This window comes from Hyla sarda, chromosome 2 (assembly GCF_029499605.1).
Source record: "Hyla sarda isolate aHylSar1 chromosome 2, aHylSar1.hap1, whole genome shotgun sequence".
NCBI lineage: Eukaryota > Metazoa > Chordata > Amphibia > Anura > Hylidae > Hyla > Hyla sarda.
The window spans coordinates 265,504,615-265,532,267 of record NC_079190.1 but is presented as its reverse complement, the minus strand read 5'-3'; the positions used below and the strand labels follow the sequence as shown (position 1 = coordinate 265,532,267).

The 27,653-nt window shown below is 42.8% G+C and overlaps 1 protein-coding gene across 1 annotated transcript in view; it reads left to right on the top strand.

The window, feature by feature from the left end:
* Window positions 1–282: 282 nt before the first annotated feature.
* The window catches only part of INPP5B (inositol polyphosphate-5-phosphatase B), a 130,351-nt gene continuing 102,980 nt past the window's right edge, over window positions 283–27,653 (top strand). Inside the window, exons 1-4 of the mRNA XM_056557102.1 lie at window positions 283–424; window positions 9,607–9,672; window positions 23,363–23,441; window positions 25,754–25,851. Coding sequence (XP_056413077.1) covers window positions 9,615–9,672; window positions 23,363–23,441; window positions 25,754–25,851 — 235 coding nt within the window. The 5' untranslated portion in view covers window positions 283–424; window positions 9,607–9,614. The remainder of the gene's footprint in view (window positions 425–9,606; window positions 9,673–23,362; window positions 23,442–25,753; window positions 25,852–27,653) is intronic.

Genomic DNA, 27,653 nt, shown 5'->3' with positions numbered 1-27,653 from the left:
AGATTGCTTAGGTTGTATTCATATGTTGCTGTTGTGTTTTGTTTTTTCATTTTCCTAAATCTGCGTAAAACTACAGTGAATTCCGAAACCATGGCAAAAACCATGAAGTTATTACCATGGCACAAATGCAATGTGTGCACACAGCCTATTGGAAATCCACCTGCTATTTTTACCAGTAAAGAAATAGCCTGTTACTAAATTCGAACTGTTTGTACTCTATCTCCACTTAGTGGTGAAGTTGGGAACTACAATGGATTACAATAAAATCACTGGTGACAGGAGGGGAAAGGAAATGCTGACGTCGCCCAGCAGATTGGAGGCCAGTGAGGGAGTAACTGTATTCCTGCATTCTCCCAGCCTCCTCTGTCTGAAGAGGAAAACGTTATCCAGTGGCTTCCATTTCACAGCCTTACAGATCTGATCGGTAAATCAATTATTACTGTTCATTTATTTTATTTGCTTTACATGGGTGTTGTCACATTCCCACACGAATGTAGACGACATGACTGTGGTTTTATACTCTAAAAGGTTTTGTTGCTTACCAGCGAAAGAACAAAACTGTAATCCCAGCTATGATTTTTTCTACATCTCTAGATTATGTACTAAGTTTTAAGGAAGCAGCATAAATGTGGTCTTAAAGGGGTCCTATACTACATGATAGTATTACTCTGTAAATAACAATTAGGATGAGGTATAGACATTTAGGGTTTGTTCACATGTTTAGGTTTTTATTTGCAATTATAAAAGCAAGACTATCACCTGGAATATGCTTGTGAAGCAGCACACACACTGTACGAGGTCTTCACAAGCCTATTCTATGATATACCTGGATAGACAAATTAGGCTTCTGTATACTTACCAATAACTGCTTTGTAATTCCTCCAGAGAGACGGAGCCCGGGGTCCGCTCTGCTCCAGGGCCACACTGCTTTTCTCTGTTTACGTTGTGCAGTTGATTGACAGCCAGCGCACGGGCACAGCAAAACTACAGAGGGCCACAGGCAGACGAGCCCTGTGTGCAGGGCCGGATTAAGAGCATCATGGGCCTGGTGCTGAAGATTTTGATGGGCCTTTTTATCGGAATATATAAAATGAAAATGCAACACAAAGTAATTTTTCTTAACACAAATAAAGCGCATCCGTCACATGTTTTATGCACATTAAATTACCAGGATAGCTGAATATATGTTAGTGTCCAGAGGAAAAATTGCTGAGTTAACCATAGCAACCAATCAGATAGCTTCTTTCATTTTCCAGAGGCCTTTTCAAAAATGAAAGAAGGGATCTGATTGGTTGATATGGGCAACTCAGCAACTTTTATACTGGAAGAAAGGAGATTTTGTCTAAGGCAAAGGAAAGGGTTTTTTACACTAAGAACAAGATGTGGAATGCTCTGCCTGCAGATATGATCTTATTAGAGTCTATAAAGACGTTTAAACAGCAACTGGATGAATATTTGCAAAAGCATAACAAAAAGGGGATATAGGCCCTGATTTTTTTAGCATGTTGTGATGCCCCCGCTGTAGCATGTTGCAGAAAATTATTTCCAGTATAATAATCAAATATACCAATTGCCACAGAATGGGAAAGTGCTAAAAAAAAGTTTTTACCATTTAAAACTACAGCTCCCAGTATGACCTTAAGTATGTGGTAAGGCTATGCTAGGAGTTGTTGTTTCACCCATCATTACTGCAGAACTTACAAGTGACTCAAGCTCTGATAGGACATAGGGAAGAGAATACACAATGAAATAAGTGATTACAGGTGACGTCTTCTCTATAGTGAAGAGAATGTACAATGATATCAGTGACTACAGGTGACGTCTTCTCTATAGTGAGGAGAATACACAATGATATCAGTGACTACAGGTGACGTCTTCTCTATAGTGAGGAGAATACACAATGATATCAGTGACTACAGGTGACGTCTTCTCTATAGTGAGGAGAATACAAAATGATATCAGTGACTACAGGTGACGTCTTCTCTATAGTGAGGAGAATACACAATGATATCAGTGATTACAGGTGACGTCTTCTCTATAGTGAGGAGAATACACAATGATATCAGTGACTACAGGTGACGTCTTCTCTATAGTGAGGAGAATACACAATTAAATAAGTGACTACAGGTGACGTCTTCTCTATAGTGAAGAGAATACACAATGATATCAGTGACTACAGATGAGGTCTTCTCTATAGTGAGGAGAATACACAATGATATCAGTGACTACAGGTGACGTCTTCTCTATAGTGAGGAGAATACACAATGATATCAGTGACTACAGGTGACGTCTTCTCTATAGTGAGGAGAATACACAATGATATCAGTGATTACAGGTGACGTCTTCTCTATAGTGAGGAGAATACACAATGATATCAGTGACTACAGGTGACGTCTTCTCTATAGTGAGGAGAATACACAATTAAATAAGTGACTACAGGTGACGTCTTCTCTATAGTGAAGAGAATACACAATGATATCAGTGACTACAGATGAGGTCTTCTCTATAGTGAAGAGAATACACAATGATATCAGTGACTACAGATGAGGTCTTCTCTATAGTGAGGAGGATACACAATGATATCAGTGACTACAGGTGATGTCTTCTCTATAGTGAGGAGAATACACAATGATATCAGTGATTACAGGTGACGTCTTCTCTATAGTGAGGAGAATACACAATGATATCAGTGACTACAGGTGACGTCTTCTCTATAGTGAGGAGAATACACAATGATATCAGTGATTACAGGTGACGTCTTCTCTATAGTGAGGAGAATACACAATGATATCAGTGATTACAGGTGACGTCTTCTCTATAGTGAGGAGAATACACAATGATATCAGTGACTACAGGTGACGTCTTCTCTTAAGTGAGGAGAATACACAATGATATCAGTGATTACAGGTGACATCTTCTCTATAGTGAGAATACACAATCATATCAGTGATTTACAGGTGACGTCTTCTCTATAGTGAGGAGAATACACAATGATATCAGTGATTACAGCTGACGTCTTCTCTATAGTGAGGAGAATACACAATGATATCAGTGACTACAGGTGACATCTTCTCTATAGTGAGGAGAATACACAATGATATCAGTGATTACAGGTGACGTCTTCTCTATAGTGAGGAGAATACACAATGATATCAGTGATTACAGGTGACGTCTTCTCTATAGTGAGGAGAATACACAATGAAATAAGTGACAACAGGTGACGTCTTCTCTATAGTGAAGAGAATACACAATGATATCAGTGACTACAGGTGACGTCTTCTCTTTAGTGAGGAGAATACACAATGATATCAGTGGTTACAGGTGACGTCTTCTCTATAGTGAGGAGAATACACAATCATATCAGTGATTTACAGGTGACGTCTTCTCTATAGTGAGGAGAATACACAATGATATCAGTGATTACAGCTGACGTCTTCTCTATAGTGAGGAGAATACACAATGATATCAGTGACTACAGGTGACATCTTCTCTATTGTGAGGAGAATACACAATGATATCAGTGATTACAGGTGACGTCTTCTCTATAGTGAGGAGAATACACAATGATATCAGTGATTACAGGTGACGTCTTCTCTATAGTGAGGAGAATACACAATGAAATAAGTGACAACAGGTGACGTCTTCTCTATAGTGAAGAGAATACACAATAAAATCTGTTACTACAGGTGACGTCTTCTCTATAGTCTTTTCTTATCTAATTCAGATGGTACATACCGCCAGGACTTGTTTCAGCTAAATGTTCACTCAGCAGAACTTGATGGTTCCTCACTATGTTAGCGCATTCTGAACCTCTATATGAAAACAATAATTATTATAATACTGACAAACACCATATCCTTTGAATATAATACTGGCACACACTGTACCCTCTGAATATGATACTACTACACACTGTACCCTCTGAATATGATACTACTACACACTGTACCCTCTGAATATGATACTACTACACACTGTATCCTCTGAATATAAGACCGCCACACACCGTAACCTCTGAATATATTACTACAACACACTGAACCCTCTGAATATAATACTACCACATACTGTGCTCTCTGAATATAACCTTGCCATGAACCCTCTGAATACAATACCGTAATTATGTGACCCATAAAAACCATACTACCCCAAAAATTCCTTATAATATACACTATGGCCGACATGTATAATTGTCTATAGACTGTTTTTTTGTGTCTAAAAATGGTGCAAAAAAGGCGCAAGCAAGGTTTATTTGTGCCTTTTTTGCGCTTGAGTTGTAATCCACTGATTTTGGCAATACACATGATATGGATGGGTTTTATGAACTGCACCTTTTTGTGAAAAGGCACAAAAAATGCGCAAAACCACTGAAAAGTCTCTAAAATTACACCAGCCCAGACTTAGCTTTTTGGTGTATGTGAAGAGTGAAATTTTAGAAAATGTGACCTGCACAAAATTTATCAAATGCTCTGCTACCTTTTAATAAATTTGATGCTCCTACACATTACAGCGCACAAAAAAGGTGTAAAAATGCTTCACTTACACCTACAATGATAAATCCCGGCCCATACCTCTGAAATGCAAAACACTCTGTGCCCCTCATATATGGTAATAATGCCTCATCCTGTGCCCCCACATATATTAATGATAACCCGTCCTGTTCCCCCCACATAATAATAATGCCCTCTGTCCTGTGCCCCTCGCATATAATGCACCCTGTCATGTTCCCCTCACATATAATGCCCCCTGTCCTGCCTCCTCAGGGGGCATTATATGTGAGGGGCACAGGACATGGCACTTTATGTATAAGGGGCACATGTCAGGGGGCATTATATGTGAGGGGCACAGGACATGGGGCATTATATATGAGGGGCACATTTCAGGGGGCATTATATGTGAGGGGCACAGGACATGGGGCATTATATATGAGGGGCACAGGACAGGGGGTATTATAAGTAAGCGGCAAATGTCAGGGGAGCATTATATGTGCATTATATTGGCACATGACAGGGGGGCCCCTGTCATGTGCTCCCACATATTATGCCCCCTGACATTTGTCCCTCACATATAATGCCCCCCCCCTGGACATGGGGTATTATATATGAGGGGCATTATGAGGGGCACAGGACATGGGGCATTATATATGAGGGGCACATGTCAGGGGGCATTATATGTGGGGGGCAAATGACAGGGGGGCATTATATGTGGGGGCACATGGCAGGGGGCATTATATATGAGGGGCACAGGAAAGGGGGTATTATAAGTAAGCTGCAAATGTCAGGGGGGCATTATATGTGCATTATATTGGCACATGACAGGGGGGCCCCTGTCATGTGCCCCCACATATAATGCCCCCCTGTCATTTGCCCCCCACATATAATGCCCCCTGACATGTGCCCCTCATATATAATGCCCCCTGGACATGGGGTATTATATATGAGGGGCACAGGACATGGGGCATTATATATGAGGGGCACATGTCAGGGGGCATTATATGTGGGGAGCAAATGACAGGGGGGCATTATATGTGGGGGCACATGACAGGGGGGCATTATATATGAGGGGCACAGGACAGGGGGTATTATAAGTAAGCTGCAAATGTCAGGGGGGCATTATATGTGCATTATATTGGCACATGACAGGGGGGCCCCTGTCATGTGCCCCCACATATAATACCCCCCTTTCATTTGCCCCCCACATATAATGCCCCCTGACATGTGCCCCTCATATATAATGCCCCCTGGACATGGGGTATTATATATGAGGGGCACAGGACATGGGGCATTATATATGAGGGGCACATGTCAGGGGGAATTATATGAGGGGAGCAAATGACAGGGGGGCATTATATGTGGGGGCACATGACAGGGGGGCATTATATATGAGGGGCACAGGACAGGGGGTATTATAAGTAAGCTGCAAATGTCAGGGGGGCATTATATGTGCATTATATTGCCCCCCACATATAATGCCCCCTGACATGTGTCCCTCACATATAATGCCCCCTGGACATGGGGTATTATATATGAGGGGCATTATATATGAGGGGCACAGGACATGGGGTATTATATATGAGGGGCATTATATATGAGGGGCACAGGACATGGGGTATTATATATGAGGGGCACATGACAGGGGGGCATTATATGGACACATGACAGGGGGGGGGGTCCTGTCATGTGCCCCCACATATAATGTCCCCCTGTCATGTGCCCCTCATATATAATACCCCATGTCCTGTGCCCCTCACATATAATGCCCCCCTGACATGTGCCCCTCACATATAATTCCCCTGAGGGGGCAGGACAGCCAGGGGCATTATATGTGAGGGGCACATGTCAGGGGGGCATTATATGTGAGGGGCACAGGACATGGGGTATTATATATGGAGGGGCACATGACAGGGGGCATTATTTGAGCACATGACAGGGGGGTTCTGTCATGTGCCCCCACATATAATGTCCCCCTCATATATAATAAACCATGTCTTGCAACCTATAATGCGGTTGCTGCCCCCCCCCCCCCCCTGACATGTTAAATTGTGCCCCTCACAGTGCCTTACATTATAAATGGCCCCAAGGGCTGTCACCTTTCTCTCCGGGACCCGGTGACTCAGACTGATACGCTGCGGCTGCTGCTGCTCATGCTCAGTCCTTGTGTCAGTGGGAGCCGTGGGGACGTGACTTCCGGGCGCCGTCGTGAAGTGGATGACGTCACCGCAGCTCTCACTGACAGCTGCCGCAGTGCGTGTGACTGGCGGAGGTGACGACGGCCCGGGTGTTGTGTCGGCGTTAGGTGTTGGCGGCAGAACGGGAGGCGGGTCACCGGTCCGGGCGGCCTATGCGGGCCGCTTGTGCAGGCCACTGGGCCTATTTTAATGTAAGGGTCTGGAGCGGCAGCTCCATCCGCCCCTACATTAATCCGGCCCTGCCTGTGTGTCAATCAATTGTGTGACGTAGCCGGAGAGAGGCGTTGCGGCCCCTGAGAATAACGGGCCCCGACTCCCAGAGGAATTATAAAGCAGATATTTGTAAATATACAGAAGCCTAATTTATCTATACAGTATGCATAGAGTAGGCTTGTGAAGACCTAATGCACTGTGTGTGCAGCTTTACAGCTGGGAGGACCATTGTATGTTAAAGGAGTATTCCAGGACTGGAAAACTTATCCCCTATTCTAAGGATAGGGGATACGTTTCAGATCGTGGGGGGTACGACCGCTGGGATCCACGTGATCCCCCGTACGGTGCCCCGGCAGTCCACGGGAAGGGGCAGGTCAACCACCTCACGAAGCTGCGGTTGACATGCCCCTTCAATACAACTCTATGGGAGAGCCACAGCGCAGTATTGAGGAGGAGTGTTGGCTGTCGCTTCGTGTGGTGAGCAACACGCGCTCTCTGGCCGGAGAGCTGGGGCCCAGTACAGGAGATCACGGGGGGGTCCAAGCGGTCGGATCCCCGTGCTCTCATACTTATCCTTAGGATAGAGGATCATTTTCCAATACTGTACTCAGTGTATTGCCGGCCGCAGTGATGTCCAGTGTATTGCCGGCCGCAGTGATGTCCTGCCTCGGCTGGTGATAGGCTGAGTGCAGAGTCATGTACTAGGCCTGGGCAGCAGGGAGAAGGCGGGACATCGCTGAGGGTGGTGATACGCTGATCGCAGTGTGATGATCCATGTACACGGAAGCAGGGAGAAGATCGAAACTGGAGGACCGAAGACTGATATTGGGGCAACGGGGGAGCGACAGAAGGTGAGTTTTTGTTTTATAGCCACACAAGACTAATAAAGTACGGAGCGCTCACCGTTCCACTTGCAGGCAGACAGGACTTAGTGATCCAAAGACGGCATTGGTCTATGCAGGGAGGCAGCAATTGGATCTGGGGGGAGCTCAGACGTCAGGCCACGGACTGTATCACACCCCTAGGTGCTTCATCAGGACGCTGAAGCTGAGTTTTGTTTTTTTGCAGCCCCCGCGCAATGGGATAAGAAAAAAATGCACTACACTATTTCTTTAAATCCATAACTCTATAGGAAACTGGCAATTGGTTCTGGAGCCCCCAAATATTGTATGTCGTACAGTTGATGCTGTATTCAACATAAGGTGCAGTGATGTGATGACGTCCTCTTTAGAAATTTTACCCCCTGAATGAGGATGTAATATATAACATAGTAGAACTTCTCATTACCTAATCCCACCTTCCTATTCAGTTTCTGTACAGAGAAAGAATTGAGACAGGGATTGGATTATATTAGAAAGTTGCACCAAACTCCCAGCAATGTTTCCCAACAAGAGGATCAATAACCTTGTGCTTGAAGCCCTGTGCACGTGGTTCATCACACATTGGCAGCAACAAAGCTGTGGAATTTGTTTGATATAGAATGTTGTATAAATATTAAGAAATGTAACATTAGGTTACAACATAAAAAAGGTGATGTTAATATATCACTTACCTAAAACAAACATAAATTCTTTGCAGCAAGGTATACCACATTTATTAAGATGCCTGGGCTTTTTAATGTCATTGATGTATCTAACATAGATTTCCACTACAAATTATACCAATTTATGGCATAGAGACCTCTCAGCTAAGCCCTGTCCACTTTTTTAATCTTGAAGAGATTACAGCAGTGAGACTACATCTAGAATATGGTGTCCATTTCTGGAGGCCTCGTCTACAGAAAGATATTGATAAAATAGCTCCTGCCTCCTCCATATTCCCCATCCCCATCATTATTATGCCGATGAATGTCGCAGATGAGTTCACAGAGAGCAGGCCACTTCATGGTGGTGATGTCTCCACCTGCTTAACCAATCAGTGGCCACAGAAGTGATCCACCTCAGGCAGTGATTGGCTAAGATGAATGATTGGCTATGACCAGGAATGGGTGAGCAGCTGGAATCAGGCATTGTCGGATTGGTAGCGGCACAAGATCATGGCAGGTGTTTTTTACATTCTTAGACCAGGCTGGCACTATTAAAAATTATTAAACAATTGTTGAACATCCCTTATAAATCACAGTCGACTAATGTTGTGTTTGAAAATAGATCTTCTAAAGCAGACAACCACTTTAAAGGAAAACGGTCATCCAGTTCATCCACACTAAACCCAAAACACTGGGTGATAGAGTGGGTAAGCAGGAGACCGATGCAGGGTTAGTGAGTTAAATACATACCTCCATCCCGGCGCCCAGTCCCTTTGAAGGTCTGCTAATGAGCCCTGACGTGGCCAACGACCATGAGTATTCAAATCCACCCAGGGGACCTCCTCCAGTGCGCAATTCAGCTAAGACAGAAGCGGACCTTTAAGGGACCGGGCGCCGGACTGAAGGTACGTATTTAACTCACTGACCCCACATCGATCTCCGGTTCACCCACACTATAACCCAGTATATTGGGTTTAGTATTGGTAAACAGGATGACCATTTCTATCAAAGTGTAAAGGGTTGGAAAACTGTGCCTTACAGTATAGGAGTCCATTTAAATTGAAATAATAAAAATCAGTGTTTAGTCAATGCCACAGAGGTTCAATGTTTTTTTCTTATGCATAAGGCAGTATAAGTATGATTGTAAATTAATTATGTAAATTTTGTTTTGTACTTCCAGATTCTACTATGGATCAGTCTATAGCAATCCAGGACACACTGGACAAAGGCGATATCTGCACAGTAGTATCCTTTTATAATACCATATCTACAATGCTTTTACGCATGATTGTCTTTGTTTCTTTATGCACTCAACCTTATTACAGGTATGTGTTGTACAAGTCCTTGAAGGGGTACTTTTTTTAAATCAACTGGTGCCAGAAAGTTAAACAGATTTGTAAATTACTTCTATTAAAAAATCTTAATCCTTCCAGTACTTTTTAGCAGATGTATGCTACAGAGGAAATGCTTTTCTTTTTGGATTTCTCTTCTGTCACGACCACAGTGCTCTCTGCTGACCTCTGCTGTCCATTTTTGGAACTGTCCAGAGCAGGAGAAAATCCCCATAGAAAACATATGCTGCTCTGGACAGTTCCTAAAATGGACAGCAGAGGTCAGCAGAGAGCACTGTGGTCGTGACATTAGAGAAATCCAAAAAGAAAAGCATTTCCTCTGTAGTATACAGCCCATAAAATGTATTGGAAGGATTAAGATTTTTTAATAGAAGTAATTTACAAATCTGTTTAACTTTCTGGGAGCAGTTGATTAAAAAAAAAAAAAAAAAAAGGTTTTCCACGGGAGTATCCCTTTAATATAGCATATATAGTCTGCTATTGGCCCATACTTTCATTGCCTTCAGGTTAATATAGAGGCACATTTTAGGTGTTTTTTAGTGGTCCCCTGAAAAAAATGCATATCATTGTACAGAGGATTTGCTGTTTTATGTTGGACTTACATACATGGTCAGTACCTTCGGCAAATATAAAGGCAGTTAAATGAGGTGTTTTCCCACTAACACTCAGACCCCTACCAATCACAAGAACAGGTGCCCTGCCCAGTGTTGCCCTGGTTGAACTTAATTGAGCAGCAGCATGTATGTCCTACTGCTGCTTCAATAGGGGACGTGTTTAATTGTCTGGTCAGACGCCTGCAAATCTGACACTATCCTTTGGAAAGGTGATGAGTGTAAATGCCCCTTTCACATCATGCTCTCCCTTATGTTTTATAAAGAGGATAAGGTCTTAGCACAAGGGTGAAAGAGAACCTTCTCTAACATTTAAAATAGGCATAAATTGTTCTCTAGTGTTTCCCCTCATAAATGTGGAATTTAAATTTGAACCTTTCGAATCAACTTTAATATAATGCATTGCTACCAGAGCAAGAATGATCCAAAATATCGGTTAGACACCTATGGTGCCTACTCACATTGTTTTGTTTTTTTTGGGCACCATGGGTACAAGTCTTTTGTATCTGCTTCTTATCCATTTTCTAAACATTAGTCTTTCATCTGTACGGCCATCACGCCCCCTCCCATAGACATGAATGGAGGGGGCGTGGCGTGACATCACGTCCCCAGTCCTGGAAATCCAGAGGTTTCCGAAACTGGAGATTCAGCACCCGCAGGGAGTTCGTGGGGGGTCTCAGCAGAGCGCCCCCCGCGATCAGACATCTTATCCCCTATCCTTTGGATAGGGGATAAAATGTTTTTTCCCGGTATACCCCTTTAAGCATACTTACATCAAAGAAAATGTGCAGCTGCCATCATTGATTTGCAAAACAACTTCACAGGCAAGGACATTGCTGCTTGTAATATTGCCTCTAAATTAACCCTTTATGCAGAGCTTGCCCAGGAATGGCAGCAGGCAGGTGTCTGTGTATGTACAGTAAGGCAAAGGATTTTGGAGGATGACCATAAGTCAAGAAGGGCAGCAAAGAAGCCACTTTCTCTCCAAGATAAGCATCAAGGACAGACTGGCATTCTGCAGGGAGTTCAGGGATTGGACAGTAGTAAATATTTTTTTTCTGATGATGCCCCCTTAAGGTTGTTGGGGACATCTGAAAGAATGGCTGTCTGAAGAAGAAAAGGTGAACATAAGTCCTGGCATGTTATGCCAACATTATAGAATCCTGAGACCATTTATGTGTGTGGGGTTGCTTTTCATCCAAGTGGGCTCATTCACAATTTTGCCTGAGAACACTGCCACAGCAACTTCTTCCAACAATCCAGGAACAGTTTGGTGATGGGCAATGCAAGCTTGACAAGCATGACGGAGCATGTCACAAGGGAAAAAGTGCAAACTTTGACATGCTAGATTTATTAAAATGTATCAGGCTGATTGATAAATCTAGTGTATCTGAAGACACATATTAGTTGACTTACTTCAAACCAGTATCATGCAAGTTTTTTGTTGCATATAGGCCACATCCCTTTTGTCAAACCCAACAGAAAAATATCTAAAACTGAGAATAAGGCTTAAATTGGCACTGTCAGATTCAAAATATGTTTATATGTTCCACGTCTTGGCAAAACATTAACCTTTCTAATATACTTCAAAAAGGAAAATTGTATTTTCTTTTTATAGAAATCATGGCTTATAGGACTCCTCTGTGCTCTCTCCTGTCTTATAGCACCCCTCTCTGCTCTCTCCTGTCTGATAGCACTCCTCTGTGCTCTCTCCTTTCTGATAGCACTCCTCTGTCCTCTCTCCTGTCTGATAGGACTCCTCTGTGCTCTCTCCTGTCTGATAGGACTATTCTGTGCTCTCTCCTGTCTGATAGCACTCCTCTGTGCTCTCTCCTGTCTGATAGGACTCCTCTCTGCTCTCTCCTGTCTGATAGGACTCCTCTGTGCTCTCTCCTGTCTGATAGTACTCCTCTCTGCTCTCTCCTGTCTGGTAGTACTCCTTTGTGCTCTCTCCTGTCTGGTAGTACTCCTTTGTGCTCTCTCCTGTCTGATAGTACTCCTCTGTGCTCTCTCCTGTCTGATAGGTGACCCAAAAATAACCCAATTTCCCATATATCCCCAAAACTTTATTATTAACTCATAAATTAGCACACAAATTAGTTTTAAAAACCCAGTGTTTATCGCTCCTGAAAGTATTACTCAGATGCTACACAGCATTCCCAATATTCATAATCGGTGTACACCTGCAGTGTGCACAACCAATGCAGGAGCTAACACTGATGTTTAAAATCAAAGCTCAGCCCCCCTCAACATGTTTCGCTGCTGGACACAGCTTTGTCAAGAGGTTAGCGGGCACTGAGGTTGGAACGCCAGAATCAGGGTTTATAAAAACTCCCCTTGATGACATCAATGAATTATTCATCAAGGGGAGTTTTTATAAACCCCGGTTCTGGCGTTCCAACCTCAGTGCCCGCTAACCTCTTGACAAAGCTGTCATCAAGGGGAGTTTTTATAAACCCCGTTTCTGGCGTTCCAACCTCAGTGCCCACTAACCTCTTGACAAAGCTGCGTCCAGCAGCGAAACATGTTGAGGGGGGCTGAGCTTTTATTTTAAACATCAGTGTTAGCTCCTGCATTGGTTGTGCACACTGCAGGTGTACACAGATTATGAATATTGGGAATGCTGTATAGCATCTGAGTAATACTTTCAGGAGCGAGAAACACTGGGTTTTTAAAAAAAAATGTTAATTTATGAGTTAATAATAAATTTTTGGGGATATATGGGAAATTGGGTTATTTTTGGGTCACCTAGGTGACCTATAGGAATTGAACTTGAGTGCTAACCCGCCATATTGTTAGGATTCGGCAGGCTGGAGGTGGATCCTCTGTGTCAGAGAGGGATTGGCGTGGACCGTACCGGAGGACCGGTTCTAAGTTGCTACTGGTATTCACCAGAGCCTGCCTCAAAGCGGGATGGCCTTGCTGCGGCGGTAGACAGGTGCGGTACAGAAGGACAAGGCAAGAGCAAGGTCGGACGTAGCAGAAGGTCAGGGCAGGCAGCAAGGGTCGTAGTCAGGGGCAACAGCAGAAGGTCTGGAACACAGGCTTGTGACATACACAAAACGCTTTCACTGGCACAAGGCAACAAGATCCGGCAATGCTGGGAAGGGGAAGTGAGGTTATAAAGGCGTGGAGCAGGTGGGAGCTAATTACACTGATTGGGCCAGGCACCAATTAGTGGTGCACTGGCCCTTTAAATCTTAGAGAGCTGGCGCACGCGCGCCCTAGAGAGCGGGGCCGCGCGCGCCAGGACGTGACAGCCGGGGACCAGGACAGGTAAGTGGATTGGGATGCGATCCGAGAGCGGGCGCGTCCCGCTATGCGAATCGCATCCCCGTCGGCAGTGTCAGTGCAGCGCTCCCGGTCAGCGGGTCTGACCAGGGTGCTGCAGAGAGGAGAACACCGCGAGCGCTCCGGGGAGGAGCAGGGACCCGGAGCGCTTGGCGTAACACATATATTGGTCTACATATGGCCTCTCTCCTGTCTGATAGCACTCCTCTGTGCTCTCTCCTGTCTGATGTCAAGATGTACAACATATAACAAGTTTTCTGTATCTGACAGTGCCCATTTCAGTATGGGCACAACAGCTTTTTGCACAAGTTGCAACAAAATTCGGACACATTTTCAATAGTTAATCTGTGCCTCTGTGATAATTCTGGGGGATTTAAAGACTGTTCATCTAAGGTTGCATTGTCTAAAAATTGGACAGTTTTAGTAAAATTGGGCCATAGACTGTTATGGACACCTAATACTTACATTGCAAAATTTGAGCACATCTAATGCTTATTCCATTTCCTCATTTATAACTTTTTTTTACAAACTGAGCCTTAAAAAGGTGCAAGGGATGGTACTTGGCATGTTTGCATAAAATATTTTCAGCATGCTCCAATGTTGATCAAATACTGAGAAAATGGTTGTGGATTTCGGAGAACTAGTCTGTTATATTAATAAGAAGGGGAAGTAGAAAAAACTGAACCTTTTGGTGGGCGCTGATCGCAGAGTCCAAAGATGTCAAACACAATGGTGTCAGGAAAAAGTGCCAAAAGGCACTATGTTTATTAACCCCTTAAGGACTGAGCCCTTTTTCACCTTAAGGACTCGGCCATTTTTTGCAAATCTGACCACTGTCACTTTAAACATTAATAACTCTGGAATGCTTTTACTTATCAATCTGATTCCGAGACTGTTTTTTCGTGACATATTCTACTTTAACATAGTGGTAACATTTTTTGGTAACTTGCATCCTTTCATAGTTACATAGTTACATAGTTAGTACGGTCGAAAAAAGACATATGTCCATCAAGTTCAACCAGGGAATTAAAGGGTAGGGGTGTGGCGAGATATTGGGGAAGGGATGGGATTTTATATTTCTTCATAAGCATTAATGTTATTTTGTTCCAGGAATGTATCTAATCCTGTTTTAAAGCTGTTAATTGTTCCTGCTGTGACCAGTTCCTGAGGTAGACCGTTCCATAAATTCACAGTCCTCACGGTAAAGAAGGCGTGTCTCCCCTTGAGACTAAACTTTTTCTTCTCCAGACGGAGGGAGTGCCCCCTCGTCCTTTGGGGGGGGTTTAACCTGGAACAGTTTTTCTCCATATTTTTTGTATGGGCTCTGGATGATTATTTTTAACAGCATACAAATGACACCCATCTCAGTATACAAATGACACCTATTCCCAGGATGCAGTGTGGCTGAGACACTATCTCACTAGTCAGGTGATGACAGGGAGCCTGTTCTGCTTCAATGGGTGGAGCGACCACTTGGAGTTTGCAACAGCTGGAGGCACCCTGGTTGAAAAGCACTGGTCTTTTGCATCAAATTCAGCTCTTTTGTGGTTCAATGGGTGGGGTGGCTGATCTGTGGAAAGGAGAAGAGAAAAGAGAAAACACCAACAGGAAATACCCAGTTCACAAAAAGAAAGCCACAACTTTATGGTAATCTCACAACATAGCCATTTAACCCAAAGACAAGTGCAGATCCTTCCTAAGTATGTCCATTATTGTCTGGCAGGTACGTACTAAAATCATCTTATGGTGGATAACCCCTTTAACCCCTTAACGACGCAGGACGTAAATGTACGTCCTGGTGATGTGGTACTTAACGCACCAGGACGTACATTTACGTCCTGAGCATAACCGCGGGCATCGGAGCGATGCCGGCATCATGCGCGGCAGGTCCCGGCTGTGGATCGCAGCCAGGGACCTGCCGGTAATGGCAGATACCCGCGATCCCGCGGATGTCCGCCATTAACCCCTCAGATGCCGTGATCAATACAGATCACGGCATCTGCAGCATCGCGATCACTTAACAGGATGATCGGATCGCCCACAGCGCTGCCGCGGCGATCCGATCATACTGCATGGCAGACGGAGGTCCCCTCACCTGCCTCCACTGCCTTCCGGGAGTCTTCTGCTCTGATCTGCCTTCCCGCAGACCAGAGCAGAAGATGACCGATAACCCTGATCAGTGCTATGTCCTATACATAGCACTGAACAGGATTAGCAATCGAATGGTTGCTATAAATAGTCCCCTATGGGGACTATAAGAGTGTAAAAATAAAAGTAAAAAAAGTAAAAAAATAAAGTAAAAAAAATGTGAAAAAACCCCTCCCCCAATAAAAACATAAATTGTCCCATTTTCCCTATTTTACCCCCAAAAAGTGTAAAAAAATTATTTTATATGCATATTTGGTATTGCCGCGTGCGTAAATATCCGTACTATTAAAATAAAATATAAATGATCCTGTACGGTGAACGGCGTGAATGTAAAAAAAAAAAGTCCAAAATAGCTGCTTTTTTATAACATTTTATTCCAAAAAAAATTAATAAAAAATGTAATGAAAGTTTTGTATAAGCAAATATGGTATTAATAAAAAGTACAGATCATGGTGCAAAAAATGAGCCCTCATACCGCCGCTTATACGGAAAAATGAAAAAGTTATAGGTCTTCAAAATAGGGAAATTTTAAACGTACTAATTTGGTTAAAAAGTTTGCGATTTTTTAAAGCACAACAGTAATAGAAAAGTGTATAATCATAGGTATCATTTTAATTGTATTGATCCAGAGAATAAAAAACACATGTAATTTTTACCATAAATTGTACGGCGTGAAAACAAAACCTTCCAAAATTTGCAAAATTGCGGTTTTCTTTTTAATTTCCCCACACAAATAGTATTTTTTTGGTTGCGCCATACATTTTATGGTAAAGTGGGTAATGGCATTACAACGGACAACTGGTCGCGCAAAAAACAAGCCCTCATACTAGTCTGTGGATGAAAATATAAAAGAGTTATGCTTTTTTGAAGGGGAGGAGGAAAAAACGAAAGCGTAAAAATAAAATTGTCTAAGTCCTTAAGGTCCAAATGGGCTGAGTCCTTAAGGGGTTAAGTGGACATTTTGAGAGGGCATGGAAAAAAAAACTCCAGGGCGCACCATAAGAAATATGTCACAGCAAAATTGGGAATTTTCCTATCCATTGTGACGGAAAATTTGGATTTTAATAAAGACAAAACGCGAGTATTATGCTTATATGACTTCTTTACTGACACAGCAGCAAACATATATTGTATATAATAAAAGAAAAAACGTTTTACATATGTAATGCATATAACCATGAAACCTAGGACGTAACCTAGTATGCTATATGGATCATCCAATCAGTCCACAGCCCAGGTAATAAAGGTAATCCACACACAGGTATCTTCCTCTTCTTTGCTGTGAACTGGATAATCTGTAGAAGAAGTAACTTAGACCCGAAAGATAGAACTGAAGACGATGAACATGAAAACTTCTGAAAACAACGAGGGAACGAAGTTCGAAGGCTTTGAAGACGTAGTCTCATCAAATCCACCATACGAAGAGGTTGAAGATGAAGAATACTGATGGGTTATTGTTGCACTATCGGAAATAAAGAACAAAATAGTTATAGGGATGGGTGTATTACACAAAGGGAGGGATAATACTCGCGTTTTGTCTTTATTAAAATCCAAATTTTCCGTCACAATGGATAGGAAAATTCCCAATTTTAAGGCAAGACAAAACGCTCCTATTATGCTAGTTTAAAGCTAGATATAAAATACAATCATGTGTCTAAAAACATATAAATATGCATAATAATAACATTATAATAATACCATAGAAACATGAGATTCGGGTCTGAAATAAAAAGTTTTAAAAGTAGACTCGGAGGACCAATTGGCAGCTTTTAGTAAATCTGAAAGGGATGCTCCTGATTGAAAAATTTTTGTAGAAACTGCTCCTCTAGTAGAATGAGCACCAAATTTGGTGATGTCAATACCCGCCATTTGCATGGTCTGCCTAACCCATCTAGCAAGTGTGGTTGAGGTAACTGGAGCGTGGGGTTTACAAAAAGAGATAAGTAATTGAGATGAAGAAGAAAGTCTAAGAGATTCCGTTTTAGATTCGTAAGAGTGCAGACAACGGACAACGCATAGTTTATCTTGATATGGAAAAGAGGGGTAGAACACAGATTGAAGGTTGGTTTTTGTACGACGAAAAATAGAGAAAAGAACCCCTTGAGGAGTAAATTGTCTACGTGTTATGTCTAAAGCACGAACGTCGGAAATGCGTTTGATTGAGATAAGGCAAAGGAGAACTGTTAATTTGAAAGATAGGAGTTTAAGAGAAAGAGAATCATTATCCTCCCAGGTGGTGAACATTTGTAGGATAAGATTGACATCCCAAGTTGTTGAATATTTGGGTAAAGGTGGACGTCTGAATCGAATACCCTTAAGTAATTGGCATACTAAAGGATGTTTGCCAATAGGGATGGAGTCAATAGGCGGGTGATTTGATGAGATAGCAGAACGGTAGAGATTTATCGTTCTGTAAGCTTTACCCTCATCAAATGAAAAAGAAAGAAAATTCAAGATATTGGGAATAGATGCATGTAAGGGATCCACATCCCGTTGATTGCACCAACGAACCCATAATCCCCAGGCTGATCTGTAAGCCTTTCTGGTACCCGGGGCCCAGGCATCTGATAATATGTCTCTAGTTGATTGAGAAAAATGGAAGTCAGGTCTGTTTGGCCTGATATCAACCAGGCAACCAGAGGTAGTTGGTTGGATAAGATCAAAGGATGAAAGTTCCCTTGAGGGTCTAGGAGAAGATGAGGGAAAGCTGGTAGAAGACGAGGAAAGTCGATGAGGAGACTTAAAACTTGAGGATACCAGGATTGAGTTGGCCATAGAGGTGTAACTAACACCAGGGTGATTTTCTGAATCAAAACTTGAAATAGAACCCGAGGGATAAGGTTGAAAGGTGGAAAGGCGTAGAGGATCTTCCTCGGCCAAGATTGAAGGAAGGCGTCCACTCCCAGCGCTTCTGGGTCCGGACGCCAACTGAAAAATTGAGGAAGTTGGGTATTGAGTCGTGATGCAAAGAGATCCAGATGTAAAGGACCCCATAAAGAATTGATCCTCTGAAAGACTGGGGGATGAAGTCTCCAGTCGCTGTTGTCTGTAAGATAACGAGAATACCAGTCCGCTATGGAATTGGAAATCCCTGGTATATATTCTGCCTTCAGGACAATATTTTTGTCCAAGCAGAAATGCCAAAAATCTTTGACAAAATCTGCAAGCATTTTGGAATTCGTGCCTCCCAGATGATTGATGTATTGGACAGCAGATATGTTGTCCATCCGAAGGAGGATGCAACAATTTGAGGAATTCTTTGCAAAGCTCTTTAAAGCAAAGAAACCTGCCAGGAGTTCCAGGCAATTTATGTGTAGAGTAGATTCCGAGGGAGACCATTTCCCTCCGGTCGAAAGAGGTCCACAATGAGCGCCCCATCCAGAAAGACTCGCATCGGATTCTATGATTAAATCCGGATTTGGATGGAAGATCGCTTTTCCGTTCCAGGATTCTATGTGGACGAGCCACCAGAGAAGTTCCTCTCTGGCTTCGGAAGATAGACGGATGTCGTCTGAATAGCCCAGCCCCTCTCTTAGATGGTGAATTTTCAACCGTTGAAGAGCTCTGTAGTGGAGGGGGGCTGGAAATATAGCTTGAATGGAAGCAGCCAGAAGACCCACTATGCGGGCTATCGTTCTCAGGGAGATCAAGTCCTTGCGAAGAACTTGACGAATCTCCTTCCTGATAGTCTTTAATTTCCTGGATGGAAGACTTAAGGTAGTTGATTGGGTGTTGATCAGAAAACCCAGAAATTCGATTTCTTGTGATGGGATAAGAACTGATTTTTCGAAGTTTATGAGGAAACCCAAATGGGTTAAGAGAGACATAGTCCAATCCGTGTGAAGAGATAGAAGTTCCTTGGATTGAGCCATGAGAAGAATGTCGTCGAGGTATATTATAAGGCGAACCCCGCGACCTCTGAGTAATGCAATCACCGGTTTGAGAAGTTTTGTGAAGCACCAAGGTGCTGATGATAGGCCGAATGGGAGGCAAGTGAACTGCCACCTTTGGTTGTTCCATAGGAACTGAAGGAAAATTTGGGATGAAGGATGGATTGGAACCGTAAGGTAAGCGTCCTTCAGATCTATTTTGGCGAGCCAATCGTCTTTCATTAAAATATCTCTTAGGAGGTGAATTCCCTCCATCTTGAAATGACGATATACAACCAGGTTGTTGAGGGATTTCAGATTGATGACCGGTCTGTGACCGCCATCTTTCTTTTTGACTAAAAAGAGATTGCTGAGATAGCCTGTAGAATGATAGGGGATTGGAGTGATTGCACTTTTTGAGAAGAGATCTTTGATTTCTAGATCTATGAGTTCTTTGTCTGTCATGGAGAATTGGATCGGGTGAGGGAGAGACATTTGAATTGGGGGTGAAACAAATTCTATTTGATAACCCCTGACTGTGTTTAGAATCCAGGAGTCTGATGTAATCATACTCCAATTTGTTAAAAAATGTAGGAGTCTCCCTCCTAATGGGATATGAAGGGAAGAACACTGGGCATGTCTTACCTGAAGATGGTCTGGATCGTGGGTAACCCCGTTGTCCTCGTGCACGCCAAGGTCTGCCCCTGTATGGGAAGAATGGTGTCGGGGTGGGTGTAGTGAAGGAGGGTTGTGGTGGGTTATATGTGGTTCTATATTGGGGTCTATACTGAGTTGAGCGGCTGGAAGAGCGGCCCCTGCCTCTTCCAGCCTTTCCAAAAATCTTCTGAGAGAAGACCTTCTTCATAGAGACCTGTGCCTTACTTAGAGACGAAAACAGGCCCACGTATTTGTTCATTTCTTTTATGAACTCGTCTCCAAAGAGTAATCCTTTAGTAGGATTAGGTGGCTCCGTAGAGGCCAAATTGGTCAACTGCGGGTCTATTTTCATTAGAATAGACCTCTTTCTCTCTGTAGAGAGAGCGGCATTGGCATTGCCGAATAAGCATATGGCTCTTTGAGCCCATCCCTTCAGAGTTTCGGTATCCACCGAAGTATTTGAGTTAGAAGCCAGTTCTGCCAAATTGAGAATTTTGGTTAATGGACCTAGCAGGTCCATAAGTTTGTCCTGGCAAGCCTTGAAGCTGCGGTCGATCCCTTTCTTTGGATTCTTTCCCGTCTTAAATAAAAATTTATTGAGTAAAGGGTCCAACTCAGGGGTGGCCGAAGAGTTATGCGGGAGAGATGGGCGGGGGCACTCTGACTTTAATTTGCTCCTAGAAGCCTTGTCCAGAGATTTAAATACCCACATAGCCAGATATTCAGCTACCTTAGGTTCAGGTAACCATTCCCCTGACCGAGGGTGATAAATCAATGAGGGATCGAAAAAGGGGTCATTAGAATCACCTGTTTTGGTGTCGTCCTGCAGAGCAGGGTCGTCATGGTCTGAGCCACCTTCCTCAGAGATATATAAAATATCGTCCACATCCTCAATGTCTGAGTGATCAGAATCTTCAGATGAGGACTCTCTAAAGGAGTCTGGTTTGGATCTAAAGTCCACTTTTTTCCCTTTAGAGGAGTGAGCCTCTTCTAGGGTGGAAGAAGAATTATCTGACTGGTTAATTCCCCTTATAGGGACGGAGTCATTTGCCTGTGATTTGGAGGGGGCATGAGATTCTAAAGTGTATCTAGTAGGTTTGGAATAAGGATCAACAGACAAATGTCGTCTCTTTGATTTGGACTTTCCAGGTCCTTTAAAGCCCTTAGCCAGTTCAGAGACTGATTCTTTGGGCGACCAGTATTGGTCAGATGGAGTTTGGGGTGGTAAATCTGAGGGGTTTTGAAGGGTGGCACGTGCCAAAACCAGGTTCATGGATTTTGTGATTGTGTCTTGCAAGGTGACAATCGCTGCTTGAACCGATTTGGACACAGATGCGTCCACCATTGCTTGAATACGATCCTGTGAAGGATCAGATACAGTTTTATTTTCCTCAGACATGTTGATAATAAAGAGAATGTAGGTATACAATGAGAGAAATATACTGTGAGAAAGGGTGAAGGAAAAAACAATAATGTTGAATAATATCCACCAGTATATTAAATAATTAAACAAATAATTATCAAGCAGTTGTAAATTGAGAAAATTAATTAATTAATATATACGTATGTCCATATGTATACATACTTATATAAACCTACACACATACATACATATATACACTTTTGTATTTATGGCAAAGTCAATTGGTTATGGAGGGGCAATACGCTGAGGGAAAAAGTTTTTCCCTCCAGCTTGTAATATATATTACAGTCACTAGATGGCAGTCTAACACAGTAGGTGAGAAACTAGAAAGAAATTTTTAAAAATGGAAAGTGAAAAGGATACAAAGTATAATGGCGAACAGTTGTGAGGTAACAATGTAACGTTAAGTCACTGTGCGCTGCTACTCGCTCCGTCGCTCTGAGGAGAATGACGGAAATCTCGTTCACCCTGACAGGAGATCACCTCACTGCCGGGTATCGCGAGATTTCGCGAGAGACGCGCTCGAGCGGCACCTAAGATGGCGGCGACTATGCGAAGAATAGGAAAGGCGCAAGCCGAGGGAACGAACAGGGGACAAAGCCGGGATGAAGGTGACCAGGTGTAGAGAACGGGGGTTAGTGGAAAAAAACCCCAGCGGTAAGTATATGTATCAATTTAGAAGAAGGCTAATGCTGAAACATTATACTGTTGAGTATAATATGAAAGCAAGGAAGAAAATGGCGAAATTACAGTATATGAAAACAATTGTCTTGAAAAAGACAATTATATGTATGAACTGAAAGAAGATTATAGCAAAATAAAATGAATGAAATAAATAAATTAAATAAATTAAATTAAATAATAATTAAGTAATAAAAATAAATTAAATTAAGAAGCACAAAATATTTTTTCAAATAACAGAGAGTACTTATCTGAACTGCTGAGCAGCAAAGAAGAGGAAGATACCTGTGTGTGGATTACCTTTATTACCTGGGCTGTGGACTGATTGGATGATCCATATAGCATACTAGGTTACGTCCTAGGTTTCATGGTTATATGCATTACATATGTAAAACGTTTTTTTCTTTTATTATATACAATATATGTTTGCTGCTGTGTCAGTAAAGAAGTCATATAAGCATAATAGGAGCGTTTTGTCTTGCCTTAAAATCTAATGATTCCAATTTAGAAAACTTGTTGAAATCCACACAGAAATGTGATATGAAATCATAGGACACTTCCTTTAATAATATAAACTATCTGTCTAGAACCACTAGTATAGACAGAGATTATGGGGGAGACTTATCAAAAACTTTATCAAAAAAAAGGAAAAGTTGCCCATAGCAACCAATCAGATCACTTCTTTCATTTTTAACAAGGCCTGTGCAAAATGAAAGAAGCAATCTGATTGGTTGCTATGGGCAACTCGGCAACTTTTCCTCTGGACAGGTTTTGATAAATCTCCCCCTGTATCTATATTAATGTATGTCTGTCATATTACAAGACTATCACCCTTTGTTACATTATTTGCTAAGTATCATAAAAGTAAATCCCTTCATTGTAATCCTTGATCTATTCGATCATGCGGTACAAGGAGTCTTACATAACCCTCACAGCAATGAAAGCAGACTTGTGGGACTGGTGGAGAGCCAGGAGACTGCAGCGTAAGTATCATTTTTTATATATATATTTTTAAGCATTTTGCAGTTATCAAATATACCGTATTTTTCGTCCTATAGGACGCACCGGCGTATAAGATGCACCCAATTTAGAGGTGCAAAATCTAAAAAAATAAAGATTTTGAACCCAATAGTGGTCTTCAACCTGCGGACCTCCAGATGTTGCAAAACTACAACTCCCAGCATGCCCGGACAGCCGTTGGCTGTCCAGGCATGCTGGGAGTTGTAGTTTTGCAACATCTGGAGGTCCGCAAATTGAAGACCACTGCATAGGAGGTAATACTCACGTGTCCCCGCCGCTCCGGACCCGTCACCGCAGCCCTGGATGTCGCTCCATCGCTGTCGCCGTGTCCCCGTCGCTCCGGAACGTCTCTGCTGCCGGCCGGGTATCCTCGCTCTCCTTCGCCGTCATCACGTCGTTACACACGCCGACACACGTACGCGACGACGTGATGACGAGGAAAGAGAGCGCCGGCCATACAGGGGATCCCTGAACGGAGAAGACACCAAGGAGGCAGGTATGGTCCCTCCCGGTGTCCTGTAAGCACTAACCCGGCTATTCAGTTGGGCTGTTCGGGAACGCCACGGTGTCACTTTCCCTTCAGACGCGGCGGTCAGCTTTGATCGCCGCGTCTGAAGGGTTAATACAGGGCATCACTGCGATCAGTGATGTCCTGTATTAGCCGCGGGTCCCGGCCGTTGATGGCCGCAGGGACCGCCGCGATAGGGGTGTATTCGCCGTATAAGACACACCAACTTTTCCCCCCCAGTTTTGGGGAAGAAAAAGTGCGTCTTATACGGCGAAAAATGCGGTAATAGTTCCTGCTGCAGTAAGTGATTGGTTGAGTGGGCATTTCCCCTTTATCTAAAAATGTCTATATTCTATGTGTAACTTTTATAAATAGATCAGCCTGTTATTTCATCTTTCCCTGTTTATAAGTTTAGCGCAGTTTCTATGCTTTTGCTGTTTTATGCAACTGCCTTACAGCTGATCTATTAGTGTGGATCAGTGTTCAAGGATAGATCTAAGGAAAGATTTAGGTTGTCATACAACTCTCAGCCTTACTGTTAGTCCTGGGGGCATATGAGTGTGATAGCATTGTGTGATGAGGGCAGATGTTGTTGCCCTAGGGGCAGATGGCATTAACCCCTTGTATTGGTGACGCCAGGGCGTGGTTTAGCCTAAAACCACATGAAGGTATACCGCTGGATCCTGGGCTAGGCACAGGGGCAATAAAGACTGTCTAAACAGTTCAGCCTGGGCCCAAGGAGGTGACTAGTGACACAGAGACCTTAAAGGGGTACTCCGGTGGAAATTATATATTTTTTAAATCAACTGGTGCCAAAAAGTTAAACAGATTTGTAAATTACTTCTATAAAAAAAAATCCTAATCCTTCCAGTAGTTATTAGCTGCTGTATGCTAAAGAGGAAATTCTTTTCCTTTTGGATTTCTTTTCTGTCTGTCCTCTCTGCTGACACCTCTGTCCATTTTAGGAACTGTCCAGTATAGAGGTGCTAATAAGTACTGGAAGGATTAAGATTTTTTAATAGAAGTAATTTACAAATCTTTCTGGCACCAGTTGATTTAAAAAAAAAAAGTTTTCCACCCCTTTAAGGGCTTGCTGGGACTTGTAGTAGGACTGGACAATTGAATGCAGACCACACTGACTTGACAGATGACAGGGACTGACTTGACTTGATTCATAAAGCTGTGACTCTGGACACACACACACTAGGCACGACTGCACTGGATATCAGCAGCAGAAGAGCAGAGCTCAGAGAGAGAAGCTAGCTCCACCCAGGGCTTATATTGGGGAGACTAGCAGGGAGCTCATAGGTCACTCTTGGGATCACCTGGTCACTGATACCTCCTGGGTAACAATCACATGACATAACTCTTAAAGATACAATATATTTTATAATACAATACACTGCAGAACATATGTACAGGGGGGGAACAGGTACAAGGGGTCCTGGGGGCACTGAAAGAGGCTGCCTGACAGGGCAGCAATGGTACGGGGTAACATCTCCCATACTGGGCCACCACATGAGTACTAGGAGAAAGAAAATTGACTGTTCTAAGTGAAATCCATGTCTGCCAATGTGTGGCCAGCTGTAAATGTTCCAGTAAAGCTGCTTAGAAACTATAGATAATTTTTGAAGGATAGAGTAATAATTTTCATGCCAATAGCATGGCTGTATATTTTGGAATAAACCTTAAATATGGTATAAATGCTTTTGGTTGATGTCAATAGACATTTGCAATTTGATTGTTGTACTTTGCTTGTCTTCACAGATTGTTTATATACAAGCACAGAAGAATGGCTATTAGTGCAGAGGATGTATCGTTGGATAAAATCATCCCATTGGCCGAAGGAATTTCCATTGAAGAAGGTACACTATGTCTATGACTCTTCCCCACATATTTAGTTGTCTTTTAAAGGGGTACTCTGCTGTAAACATCTTATTCCCTATACAAAGGATAGGGGATAAGATGTTGGAACGCAGGGGTCCCGCCGCTTGGGACCTCCGTGATCTCTGGCCCAACAGCGACAGCGTCCGGAAGAGGGAAGCTTATAGCTTCTGTGTTCGTGACATAATGCCATGGCCCCTCCATTCATGTCTTTGGGAGGGGGTGTGGCGGCCGCCATCACTAGTCATCGGGCACGGAGCGGAGTTCGCTCCGTGCACCGAATGACAAGGGTGCCGCAGCGGAGATCGCGGGGTCCCCAGCGGCGGGACCATTGCGATCTATTATCTTATCTATGGGGCTATGACGTCACAAGCTCCAGGCACCGGCTCCAGCATTCGAAACAGTTTGTTCCAAACGCTGAGCAGCAGAGTACCCCTTTAAAGACCAGGCCTGTTTTCTTAAATTGGGGATGTCTGACTTTATCAGAGAAAAACTCTGGTAACGTTTTGCCAATGACGATAGTTCTGGCATTGTTTTTTTGCCACAAGTTGTGCTTCATGTACATAGTAAAAGTAAGCCGATATCATTTGTAGTTTTTTTTTTTTTTTACAATGCAAAAAAATCATGAAATAAAAAAAAAGATTTTTTGCTATTTTAACACTAATAGGTTGTATATATTTATACTTACTGACCAAATTTATACTTACTGACCATACTTTCAGATGTCTACTTTATTTTGAAAACATCTCTTTTTTTTTTTTTTTTTATTATTATTATTATTATTATCATTTTAAATGAATTAGAAGCCTAACAATTTTACATGAAATTTGGAAAATTTGAAAAGTACATCTTTTTCTTTGTGTGCTTTACAAGGTTTGCAGAAATTTGAAGGTGGTAGAACATAGGAACCCCCCCCCCCCCAAATGACCCCATTTTAAAAACTAGACCCTCAAGGTAGGGGGGTACAGTGAGTATTTTAACACCATCGTTTTTTGGCAGGAATTATTAAAAAGTCAGAGTTAAAAATTCAAAATTTTTATTTTTTCACAAATGCATCATTTGTAGGACATATTTTTTGTACATCGCTTCTGATATTGAAAGAAATACACTCTATATTTTATTGAGCTGCTCGACCCGTGTTTTGGAAATACCCCCACTTAGGCCATATTTGGTTCCTTGGCTGTGTGGTAGGACCCAGAAGGAGAGGAGCGCCATTTGGCTTTCAGGGCATCATTTTAGGCAAATGGATTATAGGCCGTACTTCATGCCTGCAAAGGGTTTTAGCTGCCAGAACCATACAGAACCTCCACAAGTGACCCCATTTTGGAAACTACACCCCCTATGGTATTTATATTTATACAAATTATAGGCCGCACTTCATCTTGCAAAGCATTCGAGCTGTCAGAACAATACTGCAAATGACCCCATTTTCAAAACTACACCCCATAAAGTATTCACCTAGGGCAAAAGTGAGTACGTTGAGCCCTTATTGTGTGGCTAGAATTATTTCAGTCAGTTTAAAAAAATAGCAATTAGCTTTTTTTCCCACAAATTCTTTATTTGTGGGACATCATTTTGTTAACCTCTTAAGGACGCAGGGCATACCTGTACGGCCTGGTCCCGGTATTTAAAACGGGGTCACGCCGTGACCCCTCATCATACCGGGTCGGTCCCGGCTGCTAATGATAGCCAGGACCCTGGGCTAATAGCCATCAACCCTTCAGACGCGGTGATCAAAGTTGATCGCCGCTTCAAAAAACAAAAGTAAAAGCTTCCCGTCAGC